Here is a 15,660-nt window from a genome sequence, read left to right on the forward strand (position 1 = left end):
GGAGTCGCTTCATAAGCAGTGAAGCAGGTCTGCAGATGTCTGTCTTTCTCTCCCCCTGTCTGTCTTCCCCTCCTCTCTCTATTTCTCTCTGTCCTATCCAGCAACGGCTACGACATCAATAACAACAACAATAATAACTACAACAATAAAACAAGGACAACAAAAAGGGAATAAATATTTTAAAAGGACGTTAAAATAAATAATCCAAGCTTTAGTCATTGCCTTGTTTTTATTCCCAAAATTATCCTACCCTAAAAAGTCTTTCAGCATAGTGTAAAAATGTAGACAGTGCTACTGGGTTAATCTCACTGTTGGTTTCTGTGAGATTTCTCTAGTAGGAAATGAAGAGACTATCTTGGCCTCACTGGACTGCCTTATTGCTCGGTGCTGTGACCTGTTTCTCCCTCTCCTGATCTGTGCAAGCTCCCAGCCAGCCTAAGATGGAACAGGAGCTTGAGGAAGAGGGAAGGGAGTAAAAAATAAGTCATCTGGAAAACTCTCAGAAGGCTAGAAATGGACCTACTCTGTGACCTTGCTTGAAGGAACCATGTTAAGTGAGAGGAACCAGAAAGACAAGCGTGAAGATGGGCTGACCCCACTCATGGAGAGCAGTGGGGAAATAAGCACAGAAGGGAAAACAAACAGCAGAACTCGGACTGGGTTTGGTGGGTTGCACCAAAGGGAAGGGCAGTGGGGGTCCTGGTGCTGATGGAGGAGGAGGAGGAGGACCTAGGCTGGGGTGAGAGTGTTTTGCAGAAAACCGAGACATCATACACAGGTACCCACAACTGTATTTACTGTGGACTGTACACTGTTAATAAAAAGTTTTAAAAAGTGAACTTTTGTTTCTGAGGATATTGGGAAGGACCCACGTAATTGACTGTTTAAACCCCTTGAGGTTAAACTTGATGGAATTAAATATGTACTTTCCCTAAATAATGGAGAATATCTCCACTAACAGTGGACTCCGACCCCTTTGTGGAGAGTGAATTATTTTACCTGGGCAGAGGGCACAGAGGACATGGGCCTGTTTCCTTTTGCTCGCGGATCACATTTAATGGCTGAGACATCACGTGCACAGGTCGGGGGTTGAGAGCAATGAGAGTTTTACGCAACGAGACTCAGGCTTGAGGCTCCAAAGTCCCCGGTTCAGTCCACCCCCACCCCACCCCCCACCACCAATATAAATCAGAATTGAGCAGTGCTCTGGTTAAAAATAACTAATTAATGAAGTGCAGTTAAATTCAGATCAGTTTCCCACAGCCGGTAATGTTGATATTTGAAAGGGAAAACAGTTGCTTAATATTCAACAGTCTTCTTAAAAATATATTATTTATTTCTTTATTATTGGATAGAGACAGAGAGTATTGAGAGGGCAGGGTGAGATAGAGAGTGAGAGAAACAGAGACACAACCACAATCCTGCTTTACCACTTGTGAAGCTATCTCCCACACACGCACGCGCACGCACACGCACACACACGCATACAGGTAAGGACCAGGGGCTTGATGTGTACGTTTAACCAGCTGTGCACCACCACCCGCCCCCTCAATATTCAGTAGTTTTGTCTCTACATTGCATTTGTTGGTATAGTTCAGTCTTCCTTGGTAACAGATCATTGATATTTACTTTTTTTTTCATTAATTAAAGTTATTTTTATGCTATTTTTGGGTAGTGAGCTGGGCCCTGTGTATACCTGGCATGGCCAAATGGCTTTCATGACCCAACTTTGTAAATTCTGTAAGAGCAGTGAACTTCACCATCTGTGGGGCTTCTCATCTGGCTGCCAGGGTTTGAACCCGGGGCCCCACGTCCATCTGCTGGGCTCCCCCGTGAAATTAAGATGTAGAGACTATTAGGGAATCAGAGCTATGTACAATTGAGCATGTAGGAAGCTCCTTAGAAATCTTGTTTCACTTTGTGTTTTTAAATGAACACATTTGATGGCCGCGTGGTGGTGCACCTGGTTGAGCACCTGGTTGAGCGCACACGTCACAGTGCACAAGGACCCAGGTTCAAGCCCCACCTGCATGGGGGGAAGCTTCACAAGTGGTGAAGCAGGGCTGCAGGTGTCTGTCTCTCTTACCCTTTACCTCCCCCTTTCCTCTCAATTTCTATCACTTGCCAAAAATAAATAGAGATTTAGAGAGGAATTTATTTATTGTTGCCAGGGTTCTCCCCCCACCCCCCACCCCGAAGCTGTACGATTCCATTCCTCCCAGCAGACTCATTCTTTCTTCTTCTTTCTTGAGGGCAAGAGACAAAGGGAAAGAGAGTCAGGGAGAAAAGGAGAGGCACCGCAGCACTGCTCCACCACTGGTGACGCTTCCCCAGTGAGGGGACTTCTGTGTAGTGACAGAGGCTCGAACCCGGGTCCCCGCATATGATTGTTGTACCCAGTGAGCCATCTCCTGGCCTCCCACCAAATGCACAATTAAAACGGTTAATTTCAATTTAATGAACGTATCTGGTCCTCCACTGAGGGGTTGGGGGACATTTTCTTGCGTGGTACAAGTTTTTGTGTGTCTCTAAGCTCATCTTCAGTTGCTTTGTTCAAAATCCAGTGTAAACAGATCTCTTAAACTGTGTGTGTGTGTGTGTGTGTGTGTGTGTGTGTGTGTGTGTTTTTGAACAGCGAACAGAGTATCTGTCAAGCAAGAGCTGCCGTGATGGTGTATGATGACGCCAACAAGAAGTGGATCCCGGCCGGTGGCTCAACTGGGTTCAGCAGAGTCCACATATATCACCACACAGGCAACAACACGTTCCGAGTGGTGGGCAGGAAGATCCAAGACCATCAGGTGAGGGCGTGAGGGTGTGTGAGGGCCTCGCCCAGAGCTAAGTCGCTCGCTGTCACTGAAGGTCTTGGTGGAGTGCAGAAGAAGCGAGCGGCATTCACTTAGCCCGCGGACCACAACACTCCCCCTCTGTGGAGAGAACCCTGGGTCTTGGTGGTTTGCCTCTCCAGCCTCCTCCGATGAAGCTCGGAGCTGTCTCCCGACACACAACCGCTTTCTTTCAGGTGGTGATCAACTGTGCCATCCCTAAAGGGCTGAAGTACAATCAGGCCACTCAGACCTTCCACCAGTGGCGGGACGCCCGGCAGGTGTACGGCCTCAACTTTGGCAGCAAAGAGGATGCCAACGTCTTCGCCAGTGCCATGATGCACGCCTTAGAGGTGTTGAATTCGCAGGAAACAGGTAAGGTGGCCCAGGTGCTACGTATAAACCAGAGCAAATTCTTCCTGACGTTGTAAATCATATATGAATCTGAAGCGAGGCTCTCAATTTCCTGTTATTTTATTTTATTTTATTTTATTTTATTTTATTTTATTTTTTCATGATACTTGGGTAGTTAGGAAGGTTTCAACCCTCCCATGGGAAGATGCTCAGCTGTGACTGCCGAGGCCGGGAGGCTGAGAGGATTTGATCCTAGAGGAATAGTGGATAGTGGGTACCTTAGCGAGATTTTACTTCTGATGGAGATGCATATGTTCTCTCCCACATGGCTGTCAGCTGGGCCTGAGCCAGTAGGGTGGAGGTTTCCTTTACTCCTAATTAGACCCGTGGTGGATGGTGCACATTGTCTAAAGGTTTTTTGAGCGCCCTCAGGTGGCCCAAGCCATGAATTGCATCTCCTGTGACATCCCACGGTCCTTAGATTTATAGAAAAACAAAACAACAAAAAAAATTCACCTTTTTTTGGTTTGTTTTTGTAAAGCCAGGATTTAAACTGTGTGTACCAAAGACAAACTTATTACTATTATTTCTATTTGTTTAAAATATAAAGAAAGAAATAACACCCTTGTGTGGTTATATCTTTGGGGACATGGGTTTTGTAGTCAGAGACTAAGTGCCGAATATGGAATAATACAGTCATTCTTGTGTAAACAACGTTTAAGAAGCGTGATACGTGTGGTCACATTCATATCTGACCTTTGGAGATTGAGAATTCTGATTTTTTTTTCCTCTAGATAAAAAAATTTTAATTAGATTTTATTTGTACTTGGTTTTATGCTAAAACAGACTTTTAACACCTAAGCTGTGTGCTTCTCTGTTTTCAAGTCTGAATTTCATCACAGTGAGACATTTGGGAGGGAAATCTTACTAAAACTATTAGGCCTGTAGATCTTCTGTTGAGGAAATGACTATCTTTAAATAATATATAAATATTATCTCCTATCTTTCCTATTTCTAAATCTGTGTATGTAGTACCTCGCCTTATCTGTTCTGGCATAACAAACCACTAGGACTTTTCTACGTTTTGTCAAGAAGATAGGAAGTAGCACAGAAAAGTCTGCCTACGTGTAGTTTCGTATGTAGATTACCTCACGCCGGTATGTCTGTTTCCTTGTGGGTGCTCGTATTATCGGCTCTCTGTTATGGGTGTAGAATTACTTTTTGGTTACTTTCCCATAGTTAAGGAACTAGAAATGTGATCCTTAAGGTTACGTTACATAGTGTAACTATTTAAAGGTTAATTGAAGATCAAAGTTTAGAAAGTATATGTGCCGAAGGGCCGGGTGGTAACATACCTTGTAGCGTACACACATTGCTGGGTTCAAGCCCCTGGTCCACAACTGCAGGGCGGCAGCTTTATGAGCCATGAAGCAGTGCTGCAGGTGTCTTTCTCCTTCCCCCTTCCCTCTTAGTGTCTGTCTCTTAAGGAGAAAAGAGAGGGAGAAAACATGACTGCTAGAAGTGGTGCATTCGCTGTGTAGGCACCAAAGCTTCAGCAATAACCCTGACAATTAATCCATTAACTTAAATAGTAATTAAAAAGTGTATGTATTGTAGTCACGTTCGCCTCCCCCATGCTGAAAACCAACTACTATTTTCAAACCTTCAGACGTGTATTAGCAGGACTGAGGAGACAACATAATGGTTCCTCAAGAGACTTTGATGCTGAGACCTTCCAGGTCCCAGGTTCAGTCCCCAGTAGCACCGTAAGCCAGAGCTGAGCAGAACTGTGAGGTCGGCCCTTTGTCTACTATCATTCTCTCCCTTGTTGAAATTGATCATTTTCTTAAAGCTCATTCACTACTATTAGGGGCTAAATGTTACAGATGCAAAGTAGTTATGATTATTATTGCCCATCTTGTTCCTTATTATTATTAGTCAAATGGAAAGCATTGTTTTTGTCAGTGTGTCTGGGTCCTGGCAGTTTGCTTCCACAGTGCCAGTGCCAGGTTCCCACCCCCATCTTGGGCTTTTACAATTAATGGCTCTTCATGTGGAGAGCGTCAGTCACGTTCTCCATTGAGATCTCCACATTTAGAAAGCTTGCTGAAGTGGGAAAAATGCCCCATCATCTCACTAGCCGCACAAGCATTCTGCCAAGGCGATAAGTAAGTAAATTCTTCATAGATGGTTTTGAAAGTCTCTTGTCTGCCGTGGGCCGAGGAAGGTGGGCGTGCTTGCATCGGCTCCTGCCCCCCTGACCCTAGCAGTCTCCAAGAAGCCATTTGGTCCCCCGGCTTTATCATCAGGGAAAGCAGAGTGTCCGAAGGTGCTTGATGCACTTCGGAGGCTGATCTGTGTAGGTGATGATCATTTCCATAGATGACTGATTAGACGTTCACTTCTGGGGTTTGATGGGATGAGTAGGCATGCATTTGGATGCTGAGGGGGAGCTGGCTGCAAACAGAAGTATCCAAGGAAGAAGACATGACCCCCACCCGACTCCACTCCAGATCCCTGAATGCAGGGACAGGGCTCTAGTCCCTTTCTCACGAACAAGTTCACGTTCTCCTGACACATCTCTGCTTCTCACTGCTGTTTGCTTTGTGCTCCCAGACAGCTCCTTACCCAACCGGCGAACTGCCTTCCTTCCTGCCAGAAGCAAGTTGAAGAAGCTGAGTTTGCGTGACCTCTCCGTTAACAGATGATAAACTTACTCACTCTCTCTCTCTCCCTATGGGAGAGAGACTAAGCACCTACGGGCCTTAGTCATCTGTACTTCGTAATTTGTCCTGCCCCTTTTAAAAATTATTTTATTTTAAAAATATTTTTATTTATTAATGAGAGGGATAGGAGGAGAGAAAGAACCAGGTATGACTCTGGTGTGTGTACTAGCTGGGGATTGAACTCAGGATCTCATATTGAGAGTCTAACACTTTATCCATTGCGCCACCTCCCGGACCACTGTTCCTGCTCCATTTTCTACATGAAAGACACCTGTCTTGTGTTTTTGAAAATATTGCAGTCAGGGTCGGGGGGTGGGGGGCAGGCAGTAGCGCAGAGGGTTAAGTGGATATGGCGCAGAGAGCAAGGACCAGCGTAAGGACCCCAGTTCAAGCCCACAGCTCCCCACCTGCAGGGGAGTCGCTTCACAGGTGGTGAAGCAGGTCTGCAGGTGTCTGTCTTTCTCTCCCCGCCTCTGTCTTCCCCATCTCTCTCCATTTCTCTCCATCCTACCCAACAACAAGGGCAACAAAAGGGAAAAGGTGGCCTCCAGGAGCAGTGGATTCCTGGTGCAGGCACCGAGCCCTGGCAATAACCCTGGAGGCAAAAAAAATTTTTTTTGCAGTCCATGGATTCACGTTTCCGTAACTTTCAGGCGTTTAAAAATAGCATGAATACTTTTTCCAATAAAATCCTTTCAGAAGCTTAATCCATGAATAGCCCCCACCCGCTACCCAAAAGAACTTCTCTCTTCTGTAGGGTTTGGACACTCAGAGCCACCTAAGCTTTCCAACCCTCCTCCCTGAAAGAAGAAAAAAAAAAAATCAGTAGTCTCTCAGTTTTCCTTTTCTTCTCCTGTTTGTCCCCTGGGTCCTCTTAAGTTTTCAGGCTAACTTTTTAAATTAAGAGAAAATGTTGGGCGGGGGGGATGTATTGTTATCTGGAAAACTGGGAAATGCTATGCATGTACAGACTATTGTATTTACTGTCAAATGTAAAACATTAATTCCCCCAATAAAGAAATTAAAAAGGGAGAGAGAGCGAGAAAATGTATTTGAACTGACCTATACAAGGCACTCTTGTGTTTAGTACTTCCATTTCTTTTATGAAAAAGGTGGGTGGCAGGAATGTTTTCTCTTATTTTGTTTTTAACTTGGTGTGCAATTATCTAATATACTGGAAGGTACAGGAGGTGCTAAATACAGTGAGTTATATTTGGAATTAAAAAAAAAAAACGCACATCACATGTTGCAACATTTTGAAAGAGAGCTCAATTATTGTTCTTCCTTTCACACCAAATGCTATATCCCAAATGTTTCTTGTGTTTCCTGGAGATGGGCCTGATTTTTTTTTTATTTTTTATTTTTAGTTACAATCAGATTGCATTATGCAAACTGATTTTTTTATTGTTGTTTTTTTATTCTGCAGTCACAGTTAACGGACTATATAAACTATAAGGCCAGTAATTGCAGTAATGAACACAGGTAGATTTGTGTAGCGTTTTGCGTTGAAGAAGGTTGAGTCACTTGAAAATAGGAATGATTTTAAAATTCATTTTGTTGAAAGAAACATCTGATAACAGAGTAGAATTCCTGCTTTTGTTCTGCTCAGCCAAGATGAAGTGAACCTTAAAATATCTGACTGTGAACTACAACTGCTTTGACTATGAGAACAGAGTTAAAGTTACCTTCACATTTGAATGTTTTAGGTTATTTATTTATTTATTTTCCCTTTTGTTGCCCTTGTTTTAATTGTTGTAGTTATTGTTGTTATTGATGTTGTTGTTGGATAGGACAGAGAGAAATGGAGAGAGATGGGGAAGACAGAGAGGGGGAGAGAAAGATAGACACCTGCAGACCTGCTTCATCGCTCATGAAATGACTCCCTCCATAGGTGGGGATGACTCCCTCCATAGGTGGGGAGCCGGAGGCTCAAACTGGGATCCTTACGCTGGTCCTTTCGCTTTGCACCATGTGCACTTAACCCGCTGCGCTACTGCCTGACCCCCTGCCTTAGGGTTTTTAAATGTTTGTAAGTATTGAGCTGCCTTTCACTTCTTACTGAGAGTTTGGCTTGATTTATCTTTCACTATGAGCATTTGTAATTTTTTTTTAATCTCAGCATTTAACATCTTTTTGAGATATGCTTTTAGAGTTTGTTGGATTTTAAAACATTTCAGAATTTTTCTGGAAATACTTATTTTTGGTCTTTCAAATTGCCAGTGTCCCTAGGAATGATACTACAGAATCCATCTAGTGTGTTTTGAGTATGGGTTCTGTGCCTGCTTGGGGAATTACACTGATGTGGTAGAGGCTACCCATTGCCTTCCAGAAGTCATATCTGATCTAGTCCCAGAAACAAAGTCAACAGAAGTCAAACGGTTTGTGACTGTGACTCCAGTATACAGGAAGGTCATTGGAACAGCAAAGAACTATCTCAAGATTAAGGAAAATTTAAAAGACACAAAGCTTGAGTTTTGAAGAATGACTGGTTCTCACCAATAGTGACAGAACGTCGTGGGTCACCTTGGAGCCCTTGAAACAGCAACTAGACTATTCTGTGTTCTGGGCATGAGAATTCACATGGCAGAGGGAAATCTTGAGCCATGAACCCAGAAAGTTTTGTTTTTTAGGACAGCTGGGATGGACTTGTGGACAAGCCAGGTCAGTTTTGGAGGCTGTTCTAAGAACAGTGATGAGGAAGACAAGGCCTGAAGTGAAAAGTGAGAGCAGAAAAAGGGAAGGTACAAAGAGAAGGGGCAGTGATGCCTTAGGTTGGTTCGTTGTGTTTTGGTGCCCACCTTGTCTGCGAGGGCATTGTGCTTCCAGGCCTGACGTTGTTAGAATACTTCCTCGAAGGACCGGAGATCTGCTCAGGGGTCCCCGTGCTGTGCTGGGGCCTGGCTGGGCACATCTAGCTGGCAGTCTGGATGGAGGTTGGGGCTCACAGGTCGTCACTGGGGAGAACCTTAGCAGAGTCCCAGTGGCATTCCACCTCTTCCCTTCTGCATCTGGGGGATGCCATGCACAGCCTGGGAAGGGGAGAAAGGTGCTTTGGTTCCCAGATGTGCCGTTGACCTCTGGGGGAGAGTGTGGCCTGGTGGGCAGGAGACAGCGGCTAGATTTTGGTTTGTCTGCACTCAGGCTACTTTATGAAAGCTCTCCTAAAAGTCAGGCAAAAGTAGGACTTGGAAAGGATCCCAGAGGTAATCTAGAATAGTTTTTCGCTTTCTAGCCATTGTTCGTGTGTGTTTGTGTGTGTGTGTTTCATCCGAGTAGAATAAGAAAGAAACAGCACTTAACCTGGTTTCTTGACACTTCCATGTGGTGCTTGGGGTGTGTGTGTGTGTGTGTGTGTGTGTGTGTGTGTGTGTGTGTGTGTGTGTGTGTATACACCTAGGCCACACGCAAAGCATGGCATGCACCCTACTTAATGAGCTATCTCCCAGACCTGGTTTTTGCCTTTTGTCTTCTTAAATCTGCTATTATTATTTTTGGGGGGGTAGGTACTATTATTTTGTAAATATATATATATATATATATATTTTACAATGTATATATATATATATATATATATATATATATATATATATATATATATATATATATATGGTGTGAGAAAGACCAGAGTGCTCACTGCTCAGTTCTGACTTATGGTGGTGTTGGGAATTGAACCTGGGACCTTGTGCTCTGTCTAGTTGAGCTACCTCCCTGACCCTGGAGAAGTAACACTAGGAAAAGCACATAGCAGATTTGGAATTAGGGCAAAGGAGCCGTCTTTTTTTTCATTTGTCTTTCCCCCTCTCTGTCTCCCCATCCTGTCTCCATTTCTCTCTGTCCTGTCCAACAATGACAACAACAATAATCATAACAACAGTAAACAACAAGGCCAACAAAAGGGGGGAAAAATAGCCCCCAGGAGCAGTGGATCCCTAGTGAAGGCACTGAGCACCAGCGATAACCCTGGTGGCAAAAAAAAAAAATTCCCAGGAGTTAGCACAGTGGGTAAGGTGTTAACCTCTCATGCATGAGGTGTCCTGAGTTTGATCCTGGGCATTACTTGTACCAGTGATGCTCTGATTCTCATTAATAAATGAAAGAAAACAAACAGAAAACGAGAAGAGGATTAATTAGATTTCAAGCTTATTGCAAACTAAACCTGCAGCTGGAGTTGAGCCACAGAGCAGCGTGTGAGGTGCCCAACTGTGAGAGTAGCAGGAGAGAAATAACTAGAAGGAGACAGAACATGGTATCTGACAGACAACGGACTTTGAATTCAGACTAAAATAACCCTGAAAGAGACTCAGCTGCATCACAGAAATCTTCTGTCTTTTAGTCGCTCCATATTTCTGCTTTGAAACAGGACAAGATGCCCTCAATCCCACGTCGTAAGATGAGAGCCGTGCTGGTGGGAGATGCAGCATGGCCGGGCTAAGGCAGCCCCTTGTGAACTACACTGGGAGTCAGACAAGTACTTCAAAATGAACTGTGAAAGATAATTCACAGATTACAGGAATGTAACCAATGTCATGGTGGTTTCAAGCAATGGAGACATGATGGCTACAAACCATATTGCTGGAATTTTTTTTAAAGTGTTTTAAATAAATATCTGCACAGAAAACAGATGGATTTTAGTCCCAAATGAAGCAGCTTCTATGTTCCAGTGGGTTTCCAGGGGCTGCTGGGTCTTCCCTCTTCATCTGCCTGTGCCTGCCTGTTAATTTGTTTCAAACTCAAAAAGCTATTTCATCATAAACCTTTTTTCCTTACTGTTTGAGGGGGGGAAAAAAGTCTCCTTCTCCTCCTATACATGATTTTATCTGTACCTCTGGAACGACTGCTCTTTTGAATTTTTGGTTGTGTCTTGTTACCGCCACTGTAAAAAGAGTAGAATCCTCCAGGACAAAACTTGGGATCTATTTTTTTCCCTACTGAGATGCTCTCAAATGAAAATGAATTTTTTATATTACTTTTCTAAGGGAGATGGGGAGATCGTATTAATAGTTATAGGGAGGAAAAAAAAAAAAAGACTTTCATGCCCGAGGCTCTGAGGCACTAGGTTTAATTCCCTGCACCACCATAACCCAGAGCTGAGCACTGCTTTGGTTAAAAAAAAATTTTTTTTTTTAGATTTCTTCCCAGTGGGGAATATTAAAAAAAAAACAAAACCTAACAGCATGTCTTTATCAGGAAGGAAAGGCAAGCCAGGTGAGGAAACATTTCTCCCTGGTCCTTTTGATAGTCTCTAAGTAAATTCATACACACAGTAATACAGTCTATTTGTTGGGTTATTGGAAAAGTCAGATCTCTCTCTCTCTCTCTCTTTCTCTGTGTGTGTGTGTGTGTGTGTGTGTGTGTGTGTGTGTGTGTGTGTGTGTATGAGAACACAACCAGTGCCTAGTATTCCTTCAGTGAGTTTTAATTTGCGTCAAGTCTGTTCCAATAAATCAACTTACTTAAACAGAATTTTCCAGTCCTATATGTCAATCCCTGATCTGGCTTCTGGTGTGGGAGAGTGAACACTACACAGCCATTACCTCTAGGCATCATGAAGTTTGGTCAGGCAGACAGCGGCTCCAAATGGACAGTGCGTCAGAAGTGACAGTTACACAATCGTTTGGAAACTTAAATCCCTCTAGACAGAATTAGGCTTTTCTCCCCCCCCCCTCCCTTCTCTGTTTTTGATAAGACAGAGAAATTGAGAGAGAGGAAGTGGGAGACAGAGAGGAAGAGAGACACCTGCAGACCTGCTTCCTATACCACTCATGAAGCTTCTCCCCTGCGGGTGTGGACAGGGACTTGAACCTGGGTCCTTGTGCATGGGAGCATGTGCACTCTTCTAAGAGTGCCACCACCTGACCTCTTTTTAAAAAAGAATTTTCCCCTTAGATTTACTTTTGTATTGAATGAGAATGAAGTGGTGGGGCTGAGCCTGGGCCTCATGCTTGGGAAAGCCAGTCTTCCCCTCCCTGACCCTCCCCAGCTGCCATTGTGGGCTGAGAGACTTCCCTTCCAGGCTAGTGTTGACATTTTTCTTCCCTGGGTCTATTTTGTGTTTAAGTAACACTTGCTGCTGTTTTTTTTTTTTTGTTTGGTTGTTTTTATTCCTTATTCATTTTTAGAGCATGAGTAGTAAGGGACTAAGATTTAACATGCAAAGTGGCTCATGAAGTAGAATTTAAAATACTTTTTTTTTTGGAAAGCATTTATAATCCAGTGTTCTTGGGCTGAAGTGATAGCACACCAGGTTAGGCTTACACATTACAGTGTGCAAGGACCAGGGTTCAAGCCCCCAGCCCCCATCTGCAAAAAGGAAGTGACACAGTACTGTAGGTTTCTCTTCTTCCTTCCATGCCAGGGGTTTCCCCCACTCCCTCCCTCTCTTTCCCTCTCTTTCTCTCTTTCTCTGCCTCTCCCTCTCTCTCTCCCTCTCTGCCTCTCCCTCTCTCTCTCTCCCCTCCCTTCCCCCCTCTATATCCCCCTTCCTGCTGAGTTTCTCTGTCTCTATCCTGTACACATTAACTAATTAATAAAAATTAGACATTTCTGTGCATAGGTTTCTGGAGAGGTCCTGTATTAGATCGCATTGATGGGGAAGAGTGGGAATATAGCACCACTGGTGTGCAATCTGATATTGACAAATTTGGCGTCCTAGGTGATGGCTTCTTCCGTCTCTCTTAGATACTAGTATTTCATCGAAACAGCAGCTAATGGCTTTCAAACAGGCAAAGTGCAATCGTGGACCTGACATTATGAAGTGGTGTACTTTTTAAAGTGTAGTGGGGGCCAGGTGGAGGCGTGCTTGGTTAAGCGTACTTATTACCAAACGTAAGTTCCTGGCTTTGAGCCCCTGGCTCCCCACCTGCCTGGTAAAGCAGGTCTGCAGGTGTCTCTCTGTTTTTCTCCCTCTCCTTCCTCCCCTTCTTTTTAATTTCTCTCTGCTCATCAAATCAAATAGAAAGAAAAGGAGAAGAAGAAAGGGCAGGGGATGGCTGCCAGGAGCAGTGAATTTGTATTGCCGACCAAGCCCCAGTGATGGCTCTGGTGGCAGTAAGTAAATTAAGAAACAAATAAATAGTGAAGTAAAACGAAATTCTTCTTATTGTAGATATAATTTCCTTTTTTCAGAGAATGAAATTGATGTTGTTGTGTTTGTATGACAGGTTCATTTTCAGATTCCTGCTGACAGTCCACAGCAATTGCTTCTGTGTAAGTCTATTCAGTAGACTCCATGTAGGGTAAACTTAGAGGATTTAAATTTTATGTCCTCAGTAAAGCCATCATTTTAATCGAGTGTGTGTGCGTGTATGTGTGTCTGTTAATTTCAGAAAGTCAGTCAGGATGTCTTGGACACTTAGGTATTGGTGCTCTGGGCTGTTTTTTTTTTTATTTAGATTTTTATTTTTTTGATTAGTGGTTTAATAATGATCAACAAGATTGTAGGATAAGAAGGGTACAATTCCATACAGTTTCCATCACCAGAATTCCATATACCCTCCTCTTCACTGGAAGGGTCCCTTGTCTTTATCCCTCTGGGAGTATGGACTAAAGATCTTTATGGGGTGCAGAAGATGGAAAGTCTGGCTTCTGTAATTGCTTCTCCACTGGACATGGGTTTTGGCAGTTCAATCCATCCCCCAGCCTGTTTATACCTTTCCCAATTGGGACAGGGCTCTGGGGAGGTGGGGTTTCAGCACACATTGGTGAGGTCGTCTGCCCAGAGAAGTCAGGTTGGTGTCATGGTAGCAACTTCAATTTGTTGGCTGAAAAGCATTAAGATATAAAGCAGAACAAATTGTTTAATATCCAGAAACCTAAAGGTAAAAATGTTGAAAGAAACTAGGAAGTCTGTTTTAGATATATTCTAAGGGGCTCAAGACTTCATTAATTTTTGCCTGAACTCCACAGGTAGCATGCAGGTGGGCTAAAAGTATTGTCTTGGAAAGATAGTGTCAGAGTCGGGAATAGGCCTAGAAAGCTCTGGATCAGGGCAGAGAGTAGCTCCCAAATATGGGGAAAGGATGTAAACACCATTGTTGTTCCACATTGAGGATAATTTCTGGAACCATCCGTTCCACCCTGGTTCCATGGCTGCCAGTTCTTAGCAACATCGCCCCGCCAGATATTCATCGGGATGCAGCATCATCTAAGTTCATTTCCCACGTCTACGCTCGACCGGACCTGCCAATCTACGCGGATATCTTCGCCCACCCTGTCCAACGCTTGACGTCTCGTCACCCAATCTGGTCCCCTACGCCTACACTGAACTTCTCTGTTCCAGACTCTTGGAAACAGAGCTGGCAGTCAGCTGAGGTAAAGAACAAACACCTCATCACAGACCCCTGCAAGCGTCAACCCGGCTTTGACCTAGCACGTTATGATTGGGCCCTCCTCAATCGCTATCGAACAGGCCATGGCTGGTGCGCCGCTATGTTCCATCGCTGGGGAGCCAGAGACGACCCGAACTGCCCCTGCGGCTCCAGACAGACTATGACCCACATAGTCAACGACTGCCACCTCTCCAGATTCAAAGGAGGTCTCGAAACTTTACATCAGGCTCAACCTGATGCTGTTGACTGGCTACGGAAGAAGGGCAAACGCTAGAAGAAGAAGAGGGCCAGGTCCTGGTGAGGCCCACAAGAGGGTTTGTGACGCTGTTCCTGATGGAGATGACCAGTGACAGTGGAGAGAGGGATCCGTTAGAGGTCTAGGCCCATAATATCTAGGTGGGAACCCCAGGATTCCCAGACTAAGGCCCCGGATGATGGGGTGGCCTGATAGTGACCCAAAAGGCCATAGCTAAAGTGTGCCGATCTCTTGCCCTGATCCAGCTTGGGCTGTTTACATAGAAGTTGCTTTGGGGTTTCACTGATGAAGCAGCCTGAAAACGAGAAGGGCAGGGGCAGTGAGATTCCTGCAGAGATAGAACCCACTGTCCTTGATTAACTGGGCCAGTCCTGGTTCTCAGGGAGCCATCCTGAATGGATGTGTATTCAGAGTCATGGCTTCCGAAATGTCCTTAGCTTGAATTTCCGCTGGAAAGCGACCTGATGCCACCCAATGCTGCCGGCTGCCTCTCCAGCCCAGCGTGGCACTTGGGAAGGGCACCCAGGGCCAGGCCGTGCTGTCCTTCCAGGCACCGGGGCCATGTCGGTGTGGCTGCTGGAGCAGTGGCCCGCACTGTGTGTATGCACTTCTCCTCCCAGACTGGAGCCGGTTGGAACTTTACCTGACCAGAGCTGTTCTTGGTAATCAAACTCTAATTTTCACATAGCATTCTGTTTTCCAGTTTAATTGGGTTTGGGGGCCGAGGAGGGAGCAGAAGGATTATAGAAAAAAAAAACTCTCGTGCTTGAGACTCTGAGGTCACAGATTTAATCCTTGGTACCATCATAAGCCAGAGCTGAGCAGTGCTCTGCTTTAAAATATATATCATATATATATGTTCAGATACCTGTTAAATACCATCTACTGATAAAAACATAAGCAGTATAGAAAAGTCTAAAGAAGAAAGTAAAAACACTGCAAATTCTACTCTACAGAGTAGAATTTTTTTAACATCTTCTATATACAATAGTAATTCTAAATTTTTTAATACAATAGTAATTTTTTAAATGCAAATTTTTGAATAGTAATTAAAAAAATTTAATCCAATAGTAATTCTATTTTTAACATTCTCTATATGCAATAGTATTTTTTAACATTTTCTATATGTGATAGTATTTTTAAACATTTTTTATATGCAATAGTATATTTTG

The 15,660-nt window shown here is 44.0% G+C and overlaps 1 protein-coding gene across 2 annotated transcripts in view; it reads left to right on the top strand.

The window, feature by feature from the left end:
• Positions 1-2,612: 2,612 nt before the first annotated feature.
• ENAH (ENAH actin regulator) overlaps positions 2,613-15,660 on the top strand; it is a 64,647-nt gene continuing 51,599 nt past the window's right edge. The window contains exons 1-2 of one of the 2 annotated variants that reach the window (XM_060192430.1): positions 2,613-2,801; positions 3,023-3,200. In XM_060192430.1, coding sequence (XP_060048413.1) covers positions 2,670-2,801; positions 3,023-3,200 — 310 coding nt within the window. In that variant the 5' untranslated portion in view covers positions 2,613-2,669. The remainder of the gene's footprint in view (positions 2,802-3,022; positions 3,201-15,660) is intronic. The other variant, XM_060192429.1, reaches the window with a different exon arrangement.

This window comes from Erinaceus europaeus, chromosome 6 (genome assembly GCF_950295315.1).
Source record: "Erinaceus europaeus chromosome 6, mEriEur2.1, whole genome shotgun sequence".
Taxonomy (NCBI): Eukaryota; Metazoa; Chordata; class Mammalia; order Eulipotyphla; family Erinaceidae; genus Erinaceus; species Erinaceus europaeus.